General features: G+C 29.2%; 2 protein-coding genes across 2 annotated transcripts in view; both read left to right on the forward strand.

Annotated features, from left to right (window-relative positions):
- LOC113790035 (aquaporin-9-like) overlaps positions 1 to 23,464 on the forward strand; it is a 68,922-nt gene that overhangs the window by 38,481 nt on the left and 6,977 nt on the right. The gene's annotated exons all lie outside the window — the stretch shown is intronic.
- LOC113789970 (uncharacterized) lies at positions 7,383 to 10,022 on the forward strand. Its single transcript, XM_027339574.2, has one exon. It carries the CDS (start codon positions 8,069 to 8,071, stop codon positions 9,566 to 9,568), a length of 1,500 nt encoding a protein of 499 aa, XP_027195375.2. The 5' UTR covers positions 7,383 to 8,068; the 3' UTR covers positions 9,569 to 10,022.

Consider the following 23,464-nt stretch of genomic DNA (forward strand, 5'->3'; position numbering starts at 1 on the left):
GGTTTGATTGCTACATTGAATTTTTTTCGTTGCGATCAAAAAATCACATGGGTGGCAATCATTTTTTTGATAAAGATTTCTCTTATCTTTATTTCAAAAAAGGAACCGCTTCTGTTTCAAATAAAATTACCAACCAAAAATCAAGGCCAAGATCAAGGCTTTTTGTATTTTGTTGTTGAGTGTTGTATGTTTCAAGTGTCTTATCAATAATTTTTTTTTTTATTAAATTATAAATTACTTTTATCAAATCAATCACTAATCGATTAATCAATCGACGTTTACATTGTTTTTCTCTGATGAACATCCTTCTTTTAAAAAAAATGATAAATTCAAATGAGATTTCTATAGAAATATACGTGTGTGTGTGTTTGTACTATACTTTAAACAGAAAAAACAAAAAATAATGCCTTTTTTGCATTTATTTATCCTTTATTGTCATGATGTGGGGCAACAAACAATAACAACAGCAGCAGTTTACCATGAAATCGGTTTGTTTTTTTTTTAAAGTCACACTTGTTCAAATCAATGGAAAAATGGTTCACAACAAAAAAAAACTGCTGGATAATTTTCGGAGAAAATCCTACAACCAAATCGAATTAAATAAAACCAAACCAAACCAAACACACACACCGAATAAAGATACCGTGTCTAAACACGAGAAACACATAGCATCAAACAGATGATTTTTCAATGAGAGAGGGTTAGAGGAAACAAAAAGTTGCTTGCTGAATATAAAAAAAAACCGCCACTCGAGTTCAATAAAAGACCACGAGTTTTTTGCTGTTTCTGCTAACCACTCTAAACAATCGATTATTATCATCATCGTCATAATCATGTGAACACAATGTTTGAACAGAATTTCTTTAATTCAATTGATGAGGAGGAAGATCTATGAATAATAACAATAACAATAGAGACCGTAAATGCAAAAAAAATCGAATCATTTTAAACAACAACAAGGACCTCGAATGAATAAAAAAATATAAAATCAATGATCACATTTTCTGTGTATTGTATGTATATCTCTCGTTTCGCCTATTAGTTATGGATCAAAATCCCGAAAAGAAAAGAAATGATCATCATGATACCAACATATAAACATTTTTTAGGGGTCTAGCTGGATGGATGATGATCATCATCATCATCCTGATTTATGATTTTGGTAATAAGAATCTATTGTTAACAAAAAATGGTAAATATGAAAAAACACAAACACACACACATTTTCTCAATTGTAATCTGTATGATTTTCTTTTTTTTTCTACTGAATAACAAATGACTTTTTCAAACAACACTCATTTTAATAAGTCTGTCTGTAGATATATACTTTATGGATGAATATGAGATAGTTCCATTTCATTGATTTCCAAAATGATAATGATTACAATCTGTGCAAGCGATAAAAAAATGGCTTTAAAATTCCGGAAATCATAACATCTCTTTCAAACAGAAAAATAAAATAGATGGAAAATTCTTGTTGTAAAATGATTTTTTATATTTTTTTTCCATTGTTCATCATTCGAATCAAAAAAGATCAAAAAATCAAAAAGATCTTTGATTACCATCAAGTTGATAATGTTTTTCTGTAGTCGAGAACAACATTCAGGCCGAAAAATCTGGTCATCATCATAATGATGATAACAGGATTAACAAAAAAATAACAATAATATTAATAAAGATAATCTCATCATTTTGATCAGGAATTCAAAATTGATGTTTGTTGTTTTTGGTTAGTTATTAATATTTTTTGTTATGTTTGGAAAAAAATTTTTTCCAAATAACAAACTAACTAAATAAAAAGATTCGGTGATTTGTACAAAAGATCAAAAGAGACCCAGAAATATGAACAACACAACACCTTCCCTACTGTGTGTGTGATCGGAGGTGTTTTTCAACAAAAAGAAAAACAAATTTCAAAATGTTTTGTTTAAAAAGAAACAAAAAAAAACAAATTTCGTTTGAAGTTTTGAATCTGGGCTAAAAAAGAAACATAACAAACAAACAAAATGTTTCTCTTGATCCATTGATATACAACCACCACCATCATCATCATCATCATCTCCTTGGGCGGCTAGTTTGTTGTTTGTTAATCGCGAAACACCTGAGCGAGCGAAATGAACACCTGAAATTTGAAAAATATTTATTTTTTTCCTAATTTCAGTTGATTGTAATGATGAGAAAATAAGAATGTTTCTGATTTATATTCATATATTGCAATGATATGAACAAAAAAAAAGATGATCGCGAAAACAACAACAATGTATTTTCAAAGCAAACAACAGCGGTGGTTCCAGCAACAAGAAAAAACATTGTTTGTTTGTATTTCGAATGATGATGATGATGAAAAAGTCAACCAGTCAGGTTCCACGCCTTGATTTTTTCTAAGGTAATGTTTTATTTGAAAAAACTGTATTTTTTTCAAAAAATTTCTTCAAATTTTATACCATTAACACCATCATCATGGACAAACAAACAAACAACATATAAGGATTGTGGCAAAAAATAAAATAAGAAACAACAACAAAAACAAACTTTTAAGATAAACACAAATGGCAGAAAAACAAACAAATTGCGAAAATGTGTCAAGAGATACTTTAATCAGGTAATTTATTGGAATGAATTTTTGTTTGTTTGTTTGGTTTATCATTTTATGGCCCTAAAAAAGATGAGAAATTTAACAGCAACAAAAATCCTAGGCTAGGCTAGGTTAGACATTCAATCAAACCATATTATTTTCAATCCAAGTTTTCTTTCCAAAAGTTAATTTATCGATTATATTACTAGGGCCTAATGACGAACACACATCGAGAGAAAGAAATTGAAAAAAAACGTGTATGACCAACCAAACAAATAACATTTTGTTTCATTTCAAATCAAATGAATAATTCAATTGCCAATATTGCCAACAAACATAGTGGGAAAAAGAAAAAACTAATTTACTTTTAGCACCTTTTTTTTGTTCATTTCTTCAATAGTTAATTTCCATCATCTTCGGACCAACAAAAATAACATTTGTTTTCTTTTAAATGAGAAAACATTATTCATTCATTAGATGATGATGATCGTGATGATCATTTTCCGACTTGTCATTTTTTTCCATTCTGGCTGCTTGTTAAGTAGCCAGAATAGAGAAAAAATTTGAAACAGGAAAACGAAATGTCATCGAGCCAAAAAAAAGTGAGTGAAATGAAATGAAGACCATGATCTATCGTTTGGCAATATTTGTTTGTTACGTGACTTTCATCATCATCATCATCATCTTCGTTTATTTATGAAATTGAAAATATAAAAAAAATTTACATGAATGTTGTTGCTGTTTTTTGGCTATAATTAGTTAGTTAGTCTGTTATTGGATGAATTTTGTTGGAAAAACAACACAGGTAGCATGGATCGCCTAAACACCTTATATCAAATACGTTTTTTTTGGTTTGCACCAAATACAAATGAACAAACAACGATGACATTACAAATTCTATTTGCAATGATAATCACCAAAAGTTGTTTGATGATGATGATAATGATGATTATGGTGATCAATGTCAAACAAAAATGTTACAGAATTGGCACCTCTCAACAAACAAAACACATGTTTTGTTGTAACTTTGAAAACAGATATTCGGTGTCAATGATAATCACCACTAAACAAAATCTTACTTTGGCTATCTATTCAATGATGATGAACATAATAATAGACCAAGATAAAGATGGTATCATCATTAGAACGTCATCAATGTAGAACAAAATTTGATTGTATTACCTGTATACACAGCAAATGATGATTACCGTCTTTGTTGTCGTCATTTCGGTCTTTTAGTAGTCTTTAATTATCTAAACAAAACACAGAACATTTCTCATCATCATCATCAAATCAAACAACGGCGACGACAACAACATTTGAATATGATTTAAAGATCGTGTTGTAGTCTGATGATGATAGAGGTATAAGATGTGTGTGAGAGAGAGTGGCTAATTTGTGTTTGCTGTTGATGTTTGAATTTTTTAGTTTTGAAACATTCAAACCGAAATAAAAATGGGTAGCTATCATCAGGAAAATATGAAACAGAAAGATTGAATGCCGACCAAAAATGTGAAAAAAAAGGAAAACATTTTGAATGACAAAATCATCATCAATACACAAAATCCGATTTGATGTGTCAAACAAACAAAAATTTTAGAAACCAAAAAATTACCAAAATAAGTCAATTCAGTCGAAATGGTCGGAATAAGATTTTTTTTTATTAAGAATTTCAAATGATTCAACTTGAAAAAAACAACAACAAATTCCTTATCATTGGTTGATATCTTTTCATGGAAATTAATTTTTGAACTTGTTTTTTGGACTGAATCATAAATCATTAAATCTTAGTGTATCATTTCGGTGAAAAAAAAGCCGAATGAATTTTCAATGCAAAGATCCAATTATTCATCAACTTGATGATGGCCGATCAACAAAAAAAAATGGGAGAAAATTATCATCAAAACCAAAAATAGAAGATAATAATCAACAACAACTAATCAATATTGAATTGGATTGGCTATAATCATTATCATTATCATTATCATCATCATAGATGATGATCTGATTCGAATTGATTTCAATTTACAAATTAATTGAATGTTTTTTCTTAGTTTTCATTTTGCCAAACAAAAACAAAAACAAATTTAGGACCAGAAGAAAAAACCGCACACAGCATAACATCCATTCATCCATCCTCGACAATGATTGTGGTCATCATTATTATCATCATCACCATCATCCATGATGATTATGATGATAAATGCCAGAAGGCATTTAATTGATGAGGAGTTTGTCTGTCTTTGGCTTGCTTGTTTGATTAATCTGTCTCTATGGTGTGTCGACCACCACCTCTGTAATTCATTAATGAAAAATTTTCGAATGGAATTTGTTGTTGTTGTTCGGGTTAATTGGTCAACGACAAATGATGGAAAAACAAAATAAAACTGTTTTTTTCTACAAAGATTATATTATATGAGGATAACCTATGAACCGTGAGGAATAACACGACCATGGACCTGTATTACGTGATTGGACTTTTTCATTATTTTATTGAAAGAAAAATTGTCATTGAATTTTTTGTTTTGAATTAATTTCAAAAAAAAAAATGATTAGCATATAATTAAGAAACAATATCGAAATCGATGCCAAATGAACATTGCATTATTTTAATTACAACACTGAGAAAATAACAATCCAGAATTACGACAACAAAAAAAAAAACACGCAATAAAATGGTTATGGCCAAAAATTTCAAATGTAACCAAATCCTTAATCAATTCAATCAATTTATATAGGTCTTAAAAGCGGGCGCGTGCATCGAGCCTATTTAATTCCATAAAATTTCATTTGCATATTCACAGTATTCAATCGAATTAATCGAATTGAATATCACACCAGTCACAAGTCAATGTATGACACAATGGTCAAGATATACACACACGCAATATATGTGTGATCGACTTGTATTATGATGGATTGGATTGAATTGGGCGCACGCGTGTCCATTTTTTTACATAATCAAAAAAATTGTTCTCGATTCGATTTATGATTCATTTTTCTTTTCTGGAATAGAATTTAATTCGATTTTTTTCTTGTTGTTGGCAATCTATATAGGATTTTTGTGTGTTTTTTTGGAGACAAAAATGACAAATTGATGATCGGTGACCAAGTGAACCATGACAAAACAAACTCCAACCAAAAAAAATATAGTTCCCTATATATAAATTCGCACGCGGTGAAGCAATTCTTTCTTTCTTTTTTATCTTCTTCTTTGAAAACAAATTTGTTTTGTATGTGAAATATGTGTTTCGATTCGATGATTCCAACGATATAACCAAAGATGATAACTTTGCAACGTGTGCAATGAAAAAAAATTGTATCAATTTTTGTTTAGATTGAAAGAATTTTTGTGACAATTTTCCCAGTTTGATTAGATATGATTTCTATTGAAAAAAAGTGGATGAATTCTTTTATATTCAAAAAAAATATTGAAAAAAAATAAATCATATATCGCGCCTGATTGATTTTCTATTAATAAATAAATAAACATAGGTTTGACAATCGGATCAATGGTTTTATAGTGTTCTGTACTCTGTTTTATTGTCGAATTAAATTCCAACAAAAATATAATTTTGTTTGTCTCTGAATCGAAGACAAACAAAAAAATAAATGGGATATTTTCTCCATAATCAAAAACTAAATCAAGATTAGCAGCCATCAAGCCAACACATTGAAAAATATGAATAAAAATCTTGTTGTTGGAAGATGATGGAATCATATTAATGATAATGATGATGATGACTGCATTGAAAATGAATGAATGAATGAATGGAATGGCCATTTGATATTTGGGAGAAGTTAATGTTAATGTTAATGTTGTTGATGATGGATAGGATAAATATTTGGACTAACAAACAAACTGAATAATGGTATTTTGTTGTGCCTTTCAAACAAACATTAACAAGAACAAATTAAATTGAATGAAAGGAAAGGAAGGATGGAATGGATGCCTTGCAAATCGATTTTGTTCACCACCACATTATTATTATACAGAGTGAATGTGGATATAACCAAGTTTTTTTTAGTTGTGTTTCGCGGATGAATGACCAAACGAACAAAAAAAAGCTCGCTCAAAACATTTCAAATCAAGTTGGTTGTCTAATAAATGAAAAAAAAACTATAGCATTCTGAAATATAAACTTCCTTTATTTTTCTATCAAACATTAACTAACTAAACTCTAACTTGTTCTCTATAGAATGAATGGAACCATGGTGACATTTCATGTCATTTGTTTGGATCTTGTTGTTTTATATGAAAAATATTCTTTGAATTACAAAAATTGAATGATAAATGGACACCGGGTAATGTTTGGCTTCTCGGTTATCTATAGATATCTAGCTACTAACTAACTAACTAACTAAACTAACTAAAAAAACAGTTTATCTTCTTTCAAATAGTGTCACAAACAAACAAACAAACAAACAAAATAAAAACAAAAATATACAAACAAACAAAAACAAAGTTTGATCAAACATACATACATACACACATATAGCGAGGGTGGTCCACATTATTTGTGTGTGGTTAGTGTAATGCGATTCCAATGGCTTCAACCAAACAAATACATCAATTCCAATTGTTTAGCGGCAGCCAATTGGCATCGAATATTTCAATGATTATTGCTACTACTACTACTATTACCATTTTTGATATTCTACTATATCCATGGTAATGGTTATTATCTCCGCCTATTAAATATATGCACCATCTCTCTTAGTTCAATAGATGAAATGTTTTCTCATTTTGTTTTGCCATTGATTTTATTTGGATGAGAAAAACGAAAACAAACTAAAATTAGCTTCAAAATGTGAATGAATCAATGAAAAGAGAAAGAAGTGGTGAACAGCAAACAAACAAACAAAAAAGCAAAAGCCGTATTTTCCTTTTGGTTTGGATAACGCCTCAATTTTCATGTTTCAAACGTTTTAAACGTTAAAGGAAAAAAACATACAGAATGATGGACAGTGTGTGTTAAACAAACTAAAACTTTCAACAAAAAAACAACAAATACACGATACGAACAGCGACAGAGAGAAAAAAATTGCTATTCGATATGATCATGATGATGATTATCATTGCCATTTAAAAATGATGATTACTGCCCGTTTGTTTGTTTGTTCGTATTTTTCCTGTTTGTTGATTAAATGAATGAATGATGTTCATCAAATTTATTCGTAGTGAGAATTTCCATTTTCATTCATATAGAAATGATCAAGGTGTCATCATGTTGTATGAATAAATAAATGAATGATAAGTTATTGATGATCAACAATGATGACCGTGTACAACAATCCTTTAATTTTCATCACCATTTCTGTGTTTATGTGTGTGTGTGTGTGTTGTATGTGAAAACATGATGTGATGTGATGAATAACATTGTTTAATATTTGAATTTAAAATTTGAAATTCCATTTTTGTCAATTCTGTGTGTTTGTTTGTTTTGAATATTTTGAAATTCACTCATAACAACAACGAAAAGTAAAAAAACAATGCCTAGGCCAGGACGTAGTACATATGGTGATCAAAAACCACCATATTCATACATATCGTTAACATTTATGGCAATACAAAATTCGGAAGAAAAAATGTTAACATTGAACGATATCTATAAATTTATTATGGATCGTTTTCCATATTATCGTAAAAATACTCAACGATGGCAAAATTCATTACGTCATAATTTGTCTTTCAACGATTGTTTTATCAAAATTCCTCGCCGTCCAGATAAACCTGGAAAAGGTAGTTATTGGGCATTGCATCCAAATTCGGGTGATATGTTTGAAAATGGTAGTTTTTTACGGCGTCGTAAACGTTTCAAATTGAATGGACGTAGAATGATAACTGCCAATGGAACTAGAATTGATCATCATCATGAAAATGATCTTAAAAATTATGATTCAGACAGTATGGATGAAAAGATGAATCCATTTGGTCATCATTTGATTGATCATGATATTGATCATCACCATCAACGTCATCATCCCATTATGAAATCATCCAATCAAAAATCTCTATCAAAAAATGATAAAGTCAAAACAACATCAACGACTACGGCGACAAACATAAACGGACAAACAAAAATGGTGAAATCATCATCATTTGCAAAACAATCTTTCTCGATCGAACATCTAATTGGACCGGAAAAAGATTCGGCCACAACGATCAAACCGAATCAATTATCCGATTTAATTGTTAATCGTACTGCAGATGTATCAGCAACTGCTGCCGCTATTCAGGCAGCACTTTCAGCATCAGTCTCAAATCATTCATTATTTCTATCATCTGGTCATCATCAACATCATCATTCGCATCATAATCATCATCCACAATCGCAACAACAACAACAATCATTTCGAACCGAAACGGGTAATGCATCATTGCGTTCAATTTCTTCATCATCAGCAGCATCAGCGGTAACTAATGGACAAAATTCACCCACCAATACATCATCATCGGTTACGAATGCTGCTGCCGCAATAGCAGCATTAAATCCATTATCATGGACAACATCACCTTATGCTATGGCCGCTGTTGCAGCCGCATCATTATCACAATTGAATGCGGCTGGCTGCAATGGTGCTGGTCTCAATCAATCCAATATTCCATTATCGATGGAATTTCCTCAATTATTTAACGCTTCTTTGCTGAATAACAACGGCAATAATAATGATAATAATAATGCTGCAATGACAAACAACAACAACATAAGTGATTCATTTCAAACAACTCTAGCCAATTTGTCGTTTGTGCGACAAAATTTCTTCCAAAATATTCCTCATTTTCAAACATTTGCAGTAGCGGCTGCCGCTGCTGCTGCTCAAGCTGATCATGCTGCTGCATTATTACGGGCAGCTGGTTCGGCCACATTAACGCCACCACCAAATTCAACACCATCACCACCGATACGTGTCGATTCTGTTAGTAGTCAAACATCAACAAGATCATCATCATTATTGAACATATTGGACGATGCTATTGCATTCAAATAATCAATCAACAATTTAGTCGCTTTTGAATATTAGATAAATGATAATAAACAGACTTGAACATTTAATTAATCAAACAACAAATTTTGTAATTATCTCAATCAGATATCATTTCACTTCACTTTGATATTTTTTTTCTTTATTTCAATTGAAATCTCATTTTCGCACATACCAACACACCTATCTAATTAAAACAAATATAGACTAATTTCAATTTGAATCAATCCAATATAGAATCATCATCATTTTGTATATCATCATCATCATCATTATCTCAATTTCAATTTTCTATTTGTATTTTGATTCAATAACAAATTGATTGATTGAACATTCTGACAACAAATAATGACAATTTCAATTTCTTCATCACAATATTTGTGTTTGTCAGATCGATTTGTTTTTCTTTTTTTTCTTCTTCATCTGTTTTTGTAAATAAAGCTACTTATTTATTACCACATTTGGTGACAAATTTGATTGTCTTTTTTTATTCTTTATTTTCGGCTCAATCATCAATTTGATCGATTTATTTATTTTTATTCAAAACAAAACACACACACACACACCTAGAGAGATTGACATTTTCGATTATCAGTCTATGTGTGAGTGATTGTGATTGTTTTTTTTGTGTTTTGTTTCTGCTGTCGATTCTCGCTTGAATTTTTTGTTGTTGTTGTTTCGGGTTACCTTGGTGATAATTGAAAATTCAGTTTCGAACAAACCGAAAAATAAACGACTTCTGTATTTGCAATTTGATTAAATATAAACCCATGACATGACATGAATTGAATTGAATTGGAAAATTCTTGCACCAAACCTAACGATATTTATATATAGAAATTAGTTTTGTCAGTTTTCCAATTATTACTGCTGAGGAAAGTAAAAACGTATTCTCTCTCAATATTCATTTCACATAATTCCTTTTGGATCGATTTTGTTTTTGAATTATTTTTATTGATTTTTTCCCATTGTTGGTGTTATCTCATTTGAATATTCTATTTTTGGCCAAAGAATTGAATTTGGTGATTACAATCAATAATATTAGTAGTCAGTTGGTATGGTCATGATGTCTGTTGGCATAAATCAAATCAAACAGGATAATGTCCGATAAATATTGGCTATTTTCAGGTTTAGATTTGGTATGTTCGACATACACACACACCCGTAAATCTCAATTCCTTTTTTTTATTTGATAAAATTTTGTTGAACAACAATCGATTGGCGGTGCCGTTTTTTTATCGTTTTCCTAGATAAATCAATCAATCAATCAAGTAAAGGAGATAGAATCAAACGAAATAAAGTCAAACATCACAATAACCTAATGAATCATTTTGAATGAAGCATTAATCTTTTTTTTCACTGATTAAAATGATATAAATGTAATTTTTTTTTTTGTTGACTTTCTTTATTGATGCAAATCAAGGGTTAAAATTGATTGATTTTCATAGGAAAAATAATAACAACAAAACGTGTAAAAAAACCAGACCATATTTATTTATTTACGGATCAAAGTTCACGGACCAAGAAAAAAAATGAACAACAACAATTGAAAAAAGGTGCGATAATTGTGTTCAATAAACGCTACTTTTTTCTGTTTTGGTCTGGTTCTCAAAAAAAATATTTTTTCAAGAAAAAAACTACCACACAATCAATAATAACAGCCAAAACAACAGAATAGCGGAATACAATTCAAGAACAGGTAACAAAATTAGTTAAAACAACAACAACAAAAAAAGCCGACGATGAAGCTTCTGCCTTCTTCTGTTTTGTCTTTGACTCTCATTCGATATGTATCATCATCATCATAATGATTGCCAACAAAAAACAACAACAAAAAAAGCTCAAGGCAACACGTTCAAAAAAAAACGATTATGAATGATGTTCGGTGTTGGCAATCAATAATTGCTTTAAAAACACATATACAAATAACCCTCACTTACACTCTGTCCAATGTTATTGTTGTTCGAGCAGGTAATAGAAGAAGAACATCCATATAATTGTTTGGCGGCAGATTTCTTTCTGTGTAAAATGATGACTTTCCATGTTGGAAAAAAAATGTTTCAAACAAACAAAATGATGATTGGCCTCTAATAACCAAAATGTGTGTGTGTTTTGTTTTTCGCACATTTGAGAATAGTTCATTATTACTTATGGAAAACAAAAACACCGCGTGAATCTTTAAAACATAATCCAGCCGAACTAACCGAAGGATGGTCATCATCAATTTTATTTTTTGTTTTGCACCGTTTATCTACCCAGGAAGGTTAAATTCTTTGTCGTTTTGTTACAATTTGCTCGTATGACCTTTTATTGTTTTTGTTGATGATGGTGTGTGTGTTTAAGTTGAATTTTTGTTTGTAAATGTTGCATATTGATTAGTTTGGTAAGTGGTTGTTAGTGTTTGTGTGGTGTAAATTCATCTCATTAAAAATCATCATCATTATTCAGGAATTAAATTACAAACATCCTCATCATACGATGGCGGTGTTTTGGCTCAAGAAAAACCGAAAAAACAAATTCAAACATCATCTACTATGAAACAGAAATCAAAGAATATATTTATTTATTTGATTCAATAATTATTTTCGGGGCCAGAAGAAAGATGATAATAATCATATCAGCTGGTATCACCACCACAAACAACCAGAAACTTAATGAAAAAAAGAATAAGATATTTTTCGCTGCTGTTTGATCGTAATGATGATGATGATGGTCGAAGATGAGAAGAAAAAGAAATAATAATAATTAGCCATCTGTTTCTCAACAACTTTTTTTCAGTCTCTGTCTGTTTGGTGTGTGTGTAAAAGTGTGGTAGAAAAACAATTGCTGAATTTTTTTGTTGTTGTTTTTACATGTTGGAAAAACAAAACAAAAAAAGAGAAATGGAGAGACACACAAAACACAGGCGAGGAAATTGGTATAATTTATCTACCTTGATGGCACGATTGACAATTGAATTTTTTTTTCTTCCAAAAATGAAGATGCTTTTCTCTTGAATTTAGCAGAAAAAACAAAGCTAGACGCATCAATTCAAAAAAAAATGTAAAAAAAAAACTTTACCATGATCATCATCTACCAAGTGATGGCACATTGTTTTAATTCAATCATCATCATAATGATTATGATGTTCAGGTAATCAAAAGGTTATGCGAATAGCAAAATGTTTTTCTACATTTTTCACATGGAAAACAAAAAACTACTATTATCATCATCGGTGGCAATAATCATTATCATCATTGGGAAATGGAAAAAATGGAACCGCATATCTCTGGCACAAATGGAACAAACAAGCAAAAAAAATGTTTTGTCCATTTCAAGTTAATTATATGAATGAATGAAAAAAACAAAACAACAGAAAAACCATTTAATTTTGGATCATTTGATACAGATATTATATTTATCATTCATTGTTAATATGATGTGTATGCTGTGTTTCGTTTTACAAACATCATCTATAATCATCATGTGTATAATTGTTTCACTATATTCAATTAGTTTACTTGAAATTACAAGGATTGTGTCATTCATTTTTATATAACTAACTTTTTTTTAATGCTGGCCGTTATCATGTGTAACATTAAATCATCAGTAAAAAAAAGGTTTAGTTTTCGTTTGTTTGTTTGCTTGTTTCAAGCCAAATTTGAATTGTTAATTCAAATTCACATTTTTGTTTTTCTTATTGATGTTGATCTTGTTTCCTTGTTTATTTCTTTCTATCTAGTCTAGTTTTGGCAAAATAATCATAGTCAAGATTATCATCATAATCATCAAGTAAAGGGAAAAAAACAATAAATGATGTGTGTATTTGGATTAATGACCAATTCATTCATTATAATGATTTTCATTTGTTTTAATATTTTCTCCACGATTGAAAAATGATCATCAATGGTGATTATTATCTTCATAAAATCTATAATAATAATAATAATTTTAAAAACAATAAAAAAATCAACTAAAATGAATGAATTTTTATTCGTTATAAAAGTGTTTTTATAGGAGTTCAATCTGTGTTTGTGTTCAGTGAATGTTCAATGTTTGTTTTAATACCGTGAACATCCACATTTGTTTCTTTGTGTGTGTGCAACTTTCAAAATAGGCAGTCCTTTTCTTTTTGCTTTTCAAAAAAACCACTATGATGATGATAGCCAACATACTGAATGTTCATTTCAAATCGAAAAAAATGACTTTTTTTCTGTTTGTTTGTTTGTTCTGTTTGTTGTTCGGTTTCATCCATTGGATCATCATTATAACAATGATGATGACAATGTGCGCATACTCTTTTTATTTCATTTTCAAAAAACAAAAACATTTTCTCATTAACGTAAGTCTCCTCTTTGCAGAAATAAATTCTGGACATTTATCAAATGATCATTAGCTATAGCCAAATGAAGAAAACAAAAAACGTAATTAGTTAGGTAGATTAGTTAGTTAGTTAGTTAGAGTCAGTTAGTAGCATAATCATTTTACATTTGTTTCCACATTCGTTTGGTTGGTTGATTTGCTGAACACACACACACACAACATATGATGATAATCATGTAGAGATGATTATGATGATGATGATGATCAGGATCATTTCTCAGATCTCTATGTTGTGTTCTCCACCTCTTCGATTATTGTAAAACTTTGTCGTTTTTATCTGAGCAAAACAAAAAATGTTTCACTGAAATTAGTCATTTTTTTTGCATTGAGATTCGGTGAGGTCTCTCTCATCATTTGCTTGTATGGTCATTCGATTTGATCATGGTCATCATCATCATCATCTAATTGAATATAAATTGAGATCAAAAACATCGATTAATGATGAAATATATAGGCAATGGATATAATCACCATATCATTAAATGTTTTGATAAATCAAATCGAAAAAATTGCTTCAATAACAACAACAAATATGACTGAAATTCATTTCTGGATAACCCTCCCCAAACATTCGTAAAATGTTTTCATATGATAATAATGATTATACATGATGGTGACTGGTATGGCTATCGATGAAAAATACAACTATTGATAATATCCAATGATAATCATCAATGTTTTTTTTTGATTGTATATTTGGAACCAACAAATAAAAAATCAAAAGACCATAATTAACAATAAAAATACAGTAGCAGTTATTAATGAATTTTCTGTTCTGTTCATAATTAACAATTCTTTTTCTTTTTTCATTTTTTTCTCTCAAAATCTGTCTGTATGATGATTACACACCGGATACATTAACCTCCCCATTCCTCCTTGTTCAAAATAACCAAATACATTTGGTTTTTGGTAAGTTTTTTTTTGTTTCTTTGACAAACATTGTTCATTCATTCATGGATGATTTTTCTCTATTCCAAACTATAAAACATTTTTTTCATGATGAAAAAAAACCTATTAGGACGTTTGAGGGAAATGAGTTTTTGTCACACACACTCAAACATCATCATCATCATTGGGTTTTTTGGTTGCCATCTTTTTTTCTTTTTCTTTAATTTTTCTTGCTGCATTGATTCAGTGGTGGTGACAAGTGAAATTATTATTATTTTTTCATTTGTTCATTTCCAACAACAAAATGTAATGAACCATAAATGAAAATAGAAATAATAATAACCGACCAACAAAACGATATGAAAAATACATACATACACATAATAATATTGACTTTGTTCAGATCTTGGATCTTTCAGACATTAGATGATAATGATGATGGAAGCGATGAAAATCTCACATATGAATTATGACAATAGAAATCGGAATGAATGAATGAATGCAATACATTGGAAAGATGAAACGAGTTATAATGAGCCTTAATGATGACAGTTATAATGATGATGATGATAGAAGTTGAATAAAAAGTCTTTTAGATATATGAAAAATTCATTCATTCATTCATTTTATTCATTAAATAAATGTAATGAATGAAACCAAATGAAAAAGCAAAGGAAACCACACCACATCATATGAATATTAAAAGCATCCCTTATTTATAATGATGAATCGTTTTTTTCTGGTTGATGTTTTGCAGGCAAAATAAAACAATGAATAAATGAAGAAAGAAAAAAAATTAGTAATTTAACCGTCATTGAGTGTGGTGGTGTCAGTATCCAACATGTCACCATCATAGACTTTTTTCCAATGTAAAAAAAAGAAACATTATCATCAGCATCGATAAAAGATGTTTAAAATTGTCAAATCATTTTATGCGCAGTAATTCTTTAAAAAATCAAAAGCAAAAAATTGCATATATGACCTATATGATCATTAATATTTGTGTTGGTTGTTTGTTTGTTAATGTTTGTTTGAAAGGATGAAATAATCTTCTTTTTTTTTTGTTAGTAAAGTTTGTCTATATTTATCTTATGTTTGGTTTGTTCATTATCTAGGCACGACTTTGAATATAAAAAGAAAACAAGCATCATCATCATGATAAACAATGATAACAATGATAATGATGATGATCATCGTCATTGTTTTTTTCTCTGCCTTTCTCCTATAATAGCCATTGTTGATGTTGTACAACATCTAAACAAAAACAAAAAACCGAAAAAACAATGCGCCTTTCATCACCAAAAAAAAAACATCTTTGTTGTTGTTTGTGGATCACAAACAAACGAAATAAAATGAACAAACGATAAAACACACTATGCACTGTTCTTTCAACACTATTTTTATTGTTATTGTCATCATTAATGAATGAATGAATGGGGATGTCTCTCTTTCTAGATCTAATAGGGATCATCTTTTTGAATCAGTCTTGCCATTTTCTTTGTTGTGGTTTTATTCCACAATAATGATAATGATGATGATGATAATACTTAATACAGTACAGTAATAAAAGTACATAAAAAAATACTTTACTGTCTTTAAGATCTGGTCATTTTTGTTGTTGTTGTTTTCGAATGAAAACATCAATCCTTCGATTGATATTTATTACATAATGAAAACAAACATCATCATTTATTTTGATTGACAGGATGATGACAGAAATGCATGTTTCTTTTACAAAATATACCTATAGAAAAATGGATTTTTTTTGCATTTCTCAAGGAAAAATAAATAAAATGCAGATTATTATTATATTATTAATGATGCAAAGGAAAATATCAAACTAAATGCTATGAATAATAAAATGATGATAAAACACACACGTAATATATGCTCTTTGTTGTTATTATTGTCACCATTATCAACGAAAAGGAAAACAAAACACATAACAATAACAACAATATGGCCAATTTTATTATTGCATAAAAAATTACTTTATTCATAAACATGATATACATGTCTTATGTTGATTGAGCCTGTTGCAATTATTCATTCCACTCATAATGCTAATGACATTATCATCATCCATTCAGGTTTAAATGGAAGTGACATGACCACCACACACACCATTACATCATGTAATTTCTTATTTCATTCAGGATAATTAAAAACAAAAAATAAAAAACAGAAAAAAATTAGTAAACATCATTAAAGTCATCATCATCATCAAAAAACATTTTTCATTTGAATAAATATAAGGTTAATCTACAATGAACAACGATCAAAAAGAAAAATTAGGTCTTTTTTTATCTAGCGAATAAATTTGTTTTTTGTGTTCAATCAGTCGATCAATCAATCAATCGATTGATCGATCGATTAAATGATTGATTGATCTATTCATTGATCAATGATAAATTTGTACAATAAACAAATTGAACATAAATATCACACACACACACACACACAAACAATCGACCATTAAATCATTATGACGATGATCATCAAGATGAACAACAACAACAATCATCATCAACTTTATCATCATTTTGAATTTTTCAAAAATTTCAATGATGATGATCAACATCAGCAATATTTGAGGGGGGTAATGTTGATTCACGAATTTTCAATTATCAAAAAAAAATGTTTTTCAAAAAGCATTTCGGTTCCTTTTCATCATCATCATCATAATTGAATAAAGCAAAGAAATTTCAATGATAATAATGATTAAATGTCGATAAAACTTATTTTTTTTGAAATTTGTTTCTCATTTTAAACACGCTGAACAAAGATTAAATATTGAAAAATATATAAAATTATACAGGATTATCATCAACAACGATTATCAATCTACAGAAGCTCTATTAAAGCATTTGGAAAATATGAAAAAAAATACAAATCATATGGAAATTATTATTAACAACAATAACAATTTAATGGCATATTATTGCAGATGCAATGAAAAAAATGATAATAATAATCATCATCATCGTTGTTATAATCAAATTTACTTTTGTTGTTGTTGTTGTTGTTGTTAAATAAAATGCATTCTTTTCACCATTTGAACAACAACAACAGCAATGACCAAATACAATGATGAGAAGATCATCATCATCATGTTTTTTTCGATTGATTTTAATCGTTTTTCTTTGAAAAAACACGGATTGATTTTTTATTATTACATTTTGAATGGATCATTGTTGTTGTTGTTGTTGATTATCAATTGAGCATTATCAATTGTTTGTTGAACAACAAAAAAAACGATGATAATAATAATCATCACTATTAATGTTTTGAATTTAATTGTTCCAGAACAAAATTCATTGATGGTTGTTGTTGTGGTGGTGGTAATTACATTCTGTGTAACAAAAGAAAATCCAAAAAATGATGTTCAAAAAAAAAGATAAATATTCTGAAATGAATTCTGAAAGTATATTGTTTATACAAATATATTTTGATCAGTAATGATGATTATGTTCATTCAAAACAAAATTCAAAACTTAATGCCGTCATGATCAAATGAACACTCACACACATGCATCCTTCATTCGAAACATTTGATGTGGCTATATTCTCTAAATGGAGATGCTTTTTTGGTTTTTGATGTTTTCAAAACAAAAAATTACAAACAACACACACACACACAGAAGCATAACTAATTCAGTTTTCCTGTTCAATTTTTTTCCCATTCATTTTTTTGTTTTGTTTAACTTTATAAATTCCGATTTTAAGTGATGTAATCAACAAATAGCCAGCTGAGAATATACCAGACAAACCTACTTACCTTCCTAAAGAATAGAATAGACTTTTTTCAAGGTAATTAAACTTTAATTATCATCATCATCATCTTAGACAGAGAAAAAATATTATTATTATTATGATGATGGATGCTGATCTCTTAACCTTAACCGCTAAAAAATAAGTTTGAATGAATGAATGGCCATTACGTTTTGAATTGCCTGAATGAATTTACAAATCATTTGATCAAGTGATGTTCATTTTTTTGATTGATTTTTTTCGCTACATTTAATTCACAATTTTTTTTTGAAATTTTCAATTTCATTTTTTCACTTTCTTAATTTTTTTGTTTTGTTTGTGAACTCAAACAAAACAAAACAAAACAATCAAAACAGCTTTATCAAATTGTTTGGTTGGTTGTTCATTGATTGCTTTAATTGAACTGAACAACCAAAAAAAAGAAAAACAATTAACCAAACAATACAGTTCAGTCGATCGAAACCGGTGAAACAAAAAACGATTTGTAAATTGAATTATATCTTTGTCGAGCAGCAAAAAAACACACCAAACCTGATGATGTGACCAGAATGAAAAAAGGGAAAAAACAAATCAGCTATATTCATGGTTGGCCGCAGCCGCAGGCATTCAATTTTGTTTCCAACATCAAATGACAACAAACAGACAAAAACCAAACCAAACAAAACAAAAAATCAAATATAGGGAAAACATACCAGAAACACATCAAACATAAATCAACCAACCAAGAATCCTATATGATGAAATAACATTTCGCCATTGTGGCCAACAACACCACTGCCATGGTAACCAATCATCATCATCAGAATGATGATTGAAGGGGAGGAAAAATGTTATTTTATATTATGGTTTGTGTATGTGACACGTACATATTATGTTTATAATAAGACAAATATTTATGTTATCATTTTTTTATTGTTATTGTTGTCGTTGGTTTGTATGAAAACAAATTTTTTGTTTTGTTTCGCCCATTGAATTTACACAAATGATATTCATTCATTCATTTGTTTTGTATTGAAATCGAAATGAATTGCAGTGAAGCCAACTTTTGTCAAATGTTGAATGTAAAAATGTTTGATTTGAATATTTACACCGTCGTTTCCCCCCAACAATGACGACAACAAATTATATAACATTTTTTTAGTTTTGAATATTTGATCTGTCCAGTTGGTTAGTCGATCGAGCAATCATATTATCATTGTCTTCTTTTATATTCTTTCATTCATTCACTATGTGTATCATTATCCGAATGATATTGATGATACAGTGATAAAAAAAAGACTATATTTATTTGTTGTTTGTTATCAATAAAAAATGTAAAAATGAAAACCTTAGCATAAACGATAATCTTGTTTTTTATATGTTCGATGTACGCATTCCAATCATGATTATATTTTTTTTGGCTATTCAAATTGGTCAATATTTGTGTGTGGTTGTCATCATCATCATTTGTAAACATACACAAAATATAAACATAATTTTGACACTATGCAATGACTTTTTTGTTGTTGTTGTTGTTCAAAGATTACAATTTTTTTTTATTTGAAAAAAACTGAAAATTATCAACCCACTATCCAAATGATAGCCAATGATAATAATCATCATCATTTTTTCTCATCCAAACACCATGGACACACACAAACACAGCGAAAAAAAGACATAGGGAACAACAACGACACAATCAACCGAGCGCAAACCAATAATTTTCAACCAAACAATCAAACAAAATGACTATGATGATGATACCATACAAAAGTCAAATATTATCATCCATAATAATAATAATAATAATGATGACTATAATAATCAAAAGAATATACGTGTCATAGAGAGAGAGAAATGATGATGATGATCCGACAATATTTTTTTTGTCTGAATTTTCCCTGTTAAAAAAGAAAAAAAAGGTCTGTATCATACAGGAACATTACATTTGATTTGTTTGTTTGTATTCATCATTGTGTGTGTGTGTGAATACAGCAGTCAAATCTATAATCATCATCATTGTGTTTGTGGGCTACCTGTATTTGCATTATTCACATTCACATTTCATTTTAATTCCATCAGATTTGACATTTATGACATTTTCAAATCCAAACAAATTTTTTTATATGTTTTTTTCTTTGATTTGTTTGTTTGTCAAAGTGAAAATATGAAGAATAAAAAAAATCAAATGAATTTTATTATCAAACCAGGTGACACACAATAACAAACATTTGGTTGATGATAATATTGGTCAGGTCAATCCAACATTTTTTCTTTCTTGACCAAAAAAATTGATTGATCCATGGATGATGGTGTTAATAAACCATAAAATGATGTGATGTGGTAATGAAAATTTATTTATTATTTTCTTTAATTGGCAAATCACAGCAAGCAATCAACCTCTGTATGATGATGGTTGTCATTATAGAAAAAAAAATTGAAATAGAAAAAATGATTGATTTATATTTTGGGAGTTTCGCGATATAAACGATTCATTTTATCAAGTGGAAAAAAAAGAAAGAAAATTGTTTATGATTGATCAAATTCAAATGTTTTGGTTGTTGTTGTTCGTGTTGTAAGATTGTCTATAAATATTTGATCAACATGAACAGGATTAGGATTAATTTTCATTCATCAAAATCAAAGAGAAAAAAATGTGAAAAAAATGATGATTTCTTTTCATTCATTAAAAAAGAAAATGAAAAATACTGTTCTGGTCGGCTCTTATGACTTGTTGTTGGTGTTGTTTTGACGGATATTGTGAGAATAATATATTTTTTTCCAATTCTGTTTTCCTCTCCTATATCATCATTATCATCATGATAATAATTCATCTTGGTTTTTGATCGTCGTCGGCTAAATATTTTGGCTTTTTTTGTATTAACTAACTAACCAAAACTAACATAACCAGATTGTCGGCACCCTCGTCGATATTAGCCATTTAGATTTTTATCTCATCATCATTCCAATAATAATAATCATCATCAACATTAACAACAACAATCATTGCGCTTTTTACTTTATCCGATCTTCTTATCGTTTTTTTTATTTTCCGACTGAATATCTATTTGATTTGTGTAAAAGGTGTTGGCCTATGTGTGTCTATTACATACTGCTGTATGTTTTTTGTTCTGGTCATTATCATTTTCCATATACATTTGCTGTCATTTTTTTACACACATTTAAATAACTGATCTATATCTTTTCCCGTGTCTGTTGAATTGATGATGATGATTTACATCATCCAATCTAATCAATCTTCCAACGGGATTTTTTCTGGTATTCAACATTGTCATTTTTTCTGGTTTATTTGATGAAAAATTATTCCTGCGAATAGACATTTCGTTTTCTTTTGGTTTCTTTTTCTTTAATCAATTGCGGCATTTTTTTGTTTTGAACGTCTAAGTAAAATTCTTTATCTTTCAATCAAGATCAACAATCAAATGTAATTGCCTTTATTTCTTTTGGATAAATTGCAAATTGTACTGAAAGATTGAAAAATTACTCGTGTTATGTCGGGTTTTTAAAATTCATCAAATAACGAATAAATGAATGAACGTGAATTTTGATGAACACGACCCATCTATCCATCTTTTGCAGGTCGGTTTTGTCTTTAAACTTACATCACATCACTGATCAGAACGACGCCGCCGCCGCCGATTGATAGAAATGATGTTGTTCAATCAACAATTTCTCATGTCCGCAAAACTGGAAACAACAACGAGAAAAGAAAAAATTCATTATGAATGAACTGAATCAAAAAAAAAAAAAACAAACTAAACCGACAACAGGATTCAGTAAGAAGGAGAGAGATTATCAGGTTGGCTAGATAAAGGAAGAAAAAAAACATCAACAACATCGACATGATCGACTTGATGATGAACATCGACCATTTAATGATGTGAAATTTATCTATACATGTATAATGTTCTGTTGTTGTTGTTTGGCTGATGATGTTCGGCTTCTTATGGAATTGATAAAAAAACAACAACAACAACATTCAACTAACTAGATGATCTAAGGAAAATTTGGCCATGTTTTTCGTTGTTGTTGTTTTATTATCGAATCACGAATTTGCATTCGGCTTTTAAATGATTGAAAGAAAACAACCAAAACAACAACGTTTAGATGTAAGATGTTTGTTTCGTTTCGACTTTATTGAATTCAAATTGTGCTAATGACACCGTGTAAAATGATGATGATGATGATGATGATCGACATCGATCAATATAATGGATAGATATCGTTGTTGAAAATGAAACAAACAAGAAAAAGGTTTCCATATAAAGCGGCAATGACTTTGATCGACATTACATAATAACAACAATAATATGATTCAATCAGAGAAATCAAAAGAAACAAAAATGACAATATTGTTTTCGTGGCCATTTTTGAATCGTTATGATCATAATCCCAGTAATGTTTTTTCAAACATCCAAAAAACAAGAAATGTTAACCTTTATTAAATTGTTTTCTTTTCTTTTCATCAAATATCTTTTTTTTCCACCGTGTTTGTAGAAAAAAAATGTCCATACATTTCTTTAATGATCAACGACATAACAAAGAAACAAGAACAATCTGCTGTGTTACTGATTCAGGTAATATTAGTGGCAGTGGCAATGATAGTGATGGTAAGACTGAGAATATAATGATAATGATGATGATAAACTTACGAAAAAGTAAAGTAAAGAAAAATCGTTTTGTTCGACAACCAAACTGAACTGACCAAACACCTCTGTGTTTTTCTCTTTATTTCTTCTGTTGTAAAAGTCAAATAATAATAATAATAATTTGTAATGATGATGATGAGATTCTTATCAGAGGCGTGAAAATCGGCAGGTATTATTATAATATATGTTATGTGAATGTTTCTGTTTGAATATAGCCGAATACAAACACACA

Source organism: Dermatophagoides pteronyssinus, unplaced genomic scaffold (assembly GCF_027571235.1).
Source record: "Dermatophagoides pteronyssinus isolate colony J.1.1.1.1 unplaced genomic scaffold, Derpt_VIB-CSIC_2022.12 sq0034, whole genome shotgun sequence".
NCBI lineage: Eukaryota > Metazoa > Arthropoda > Arachnida > Sarcoptiformes > Pyroglyphidae > Dermatophagoides > Dermatophagoides pteronyssinus.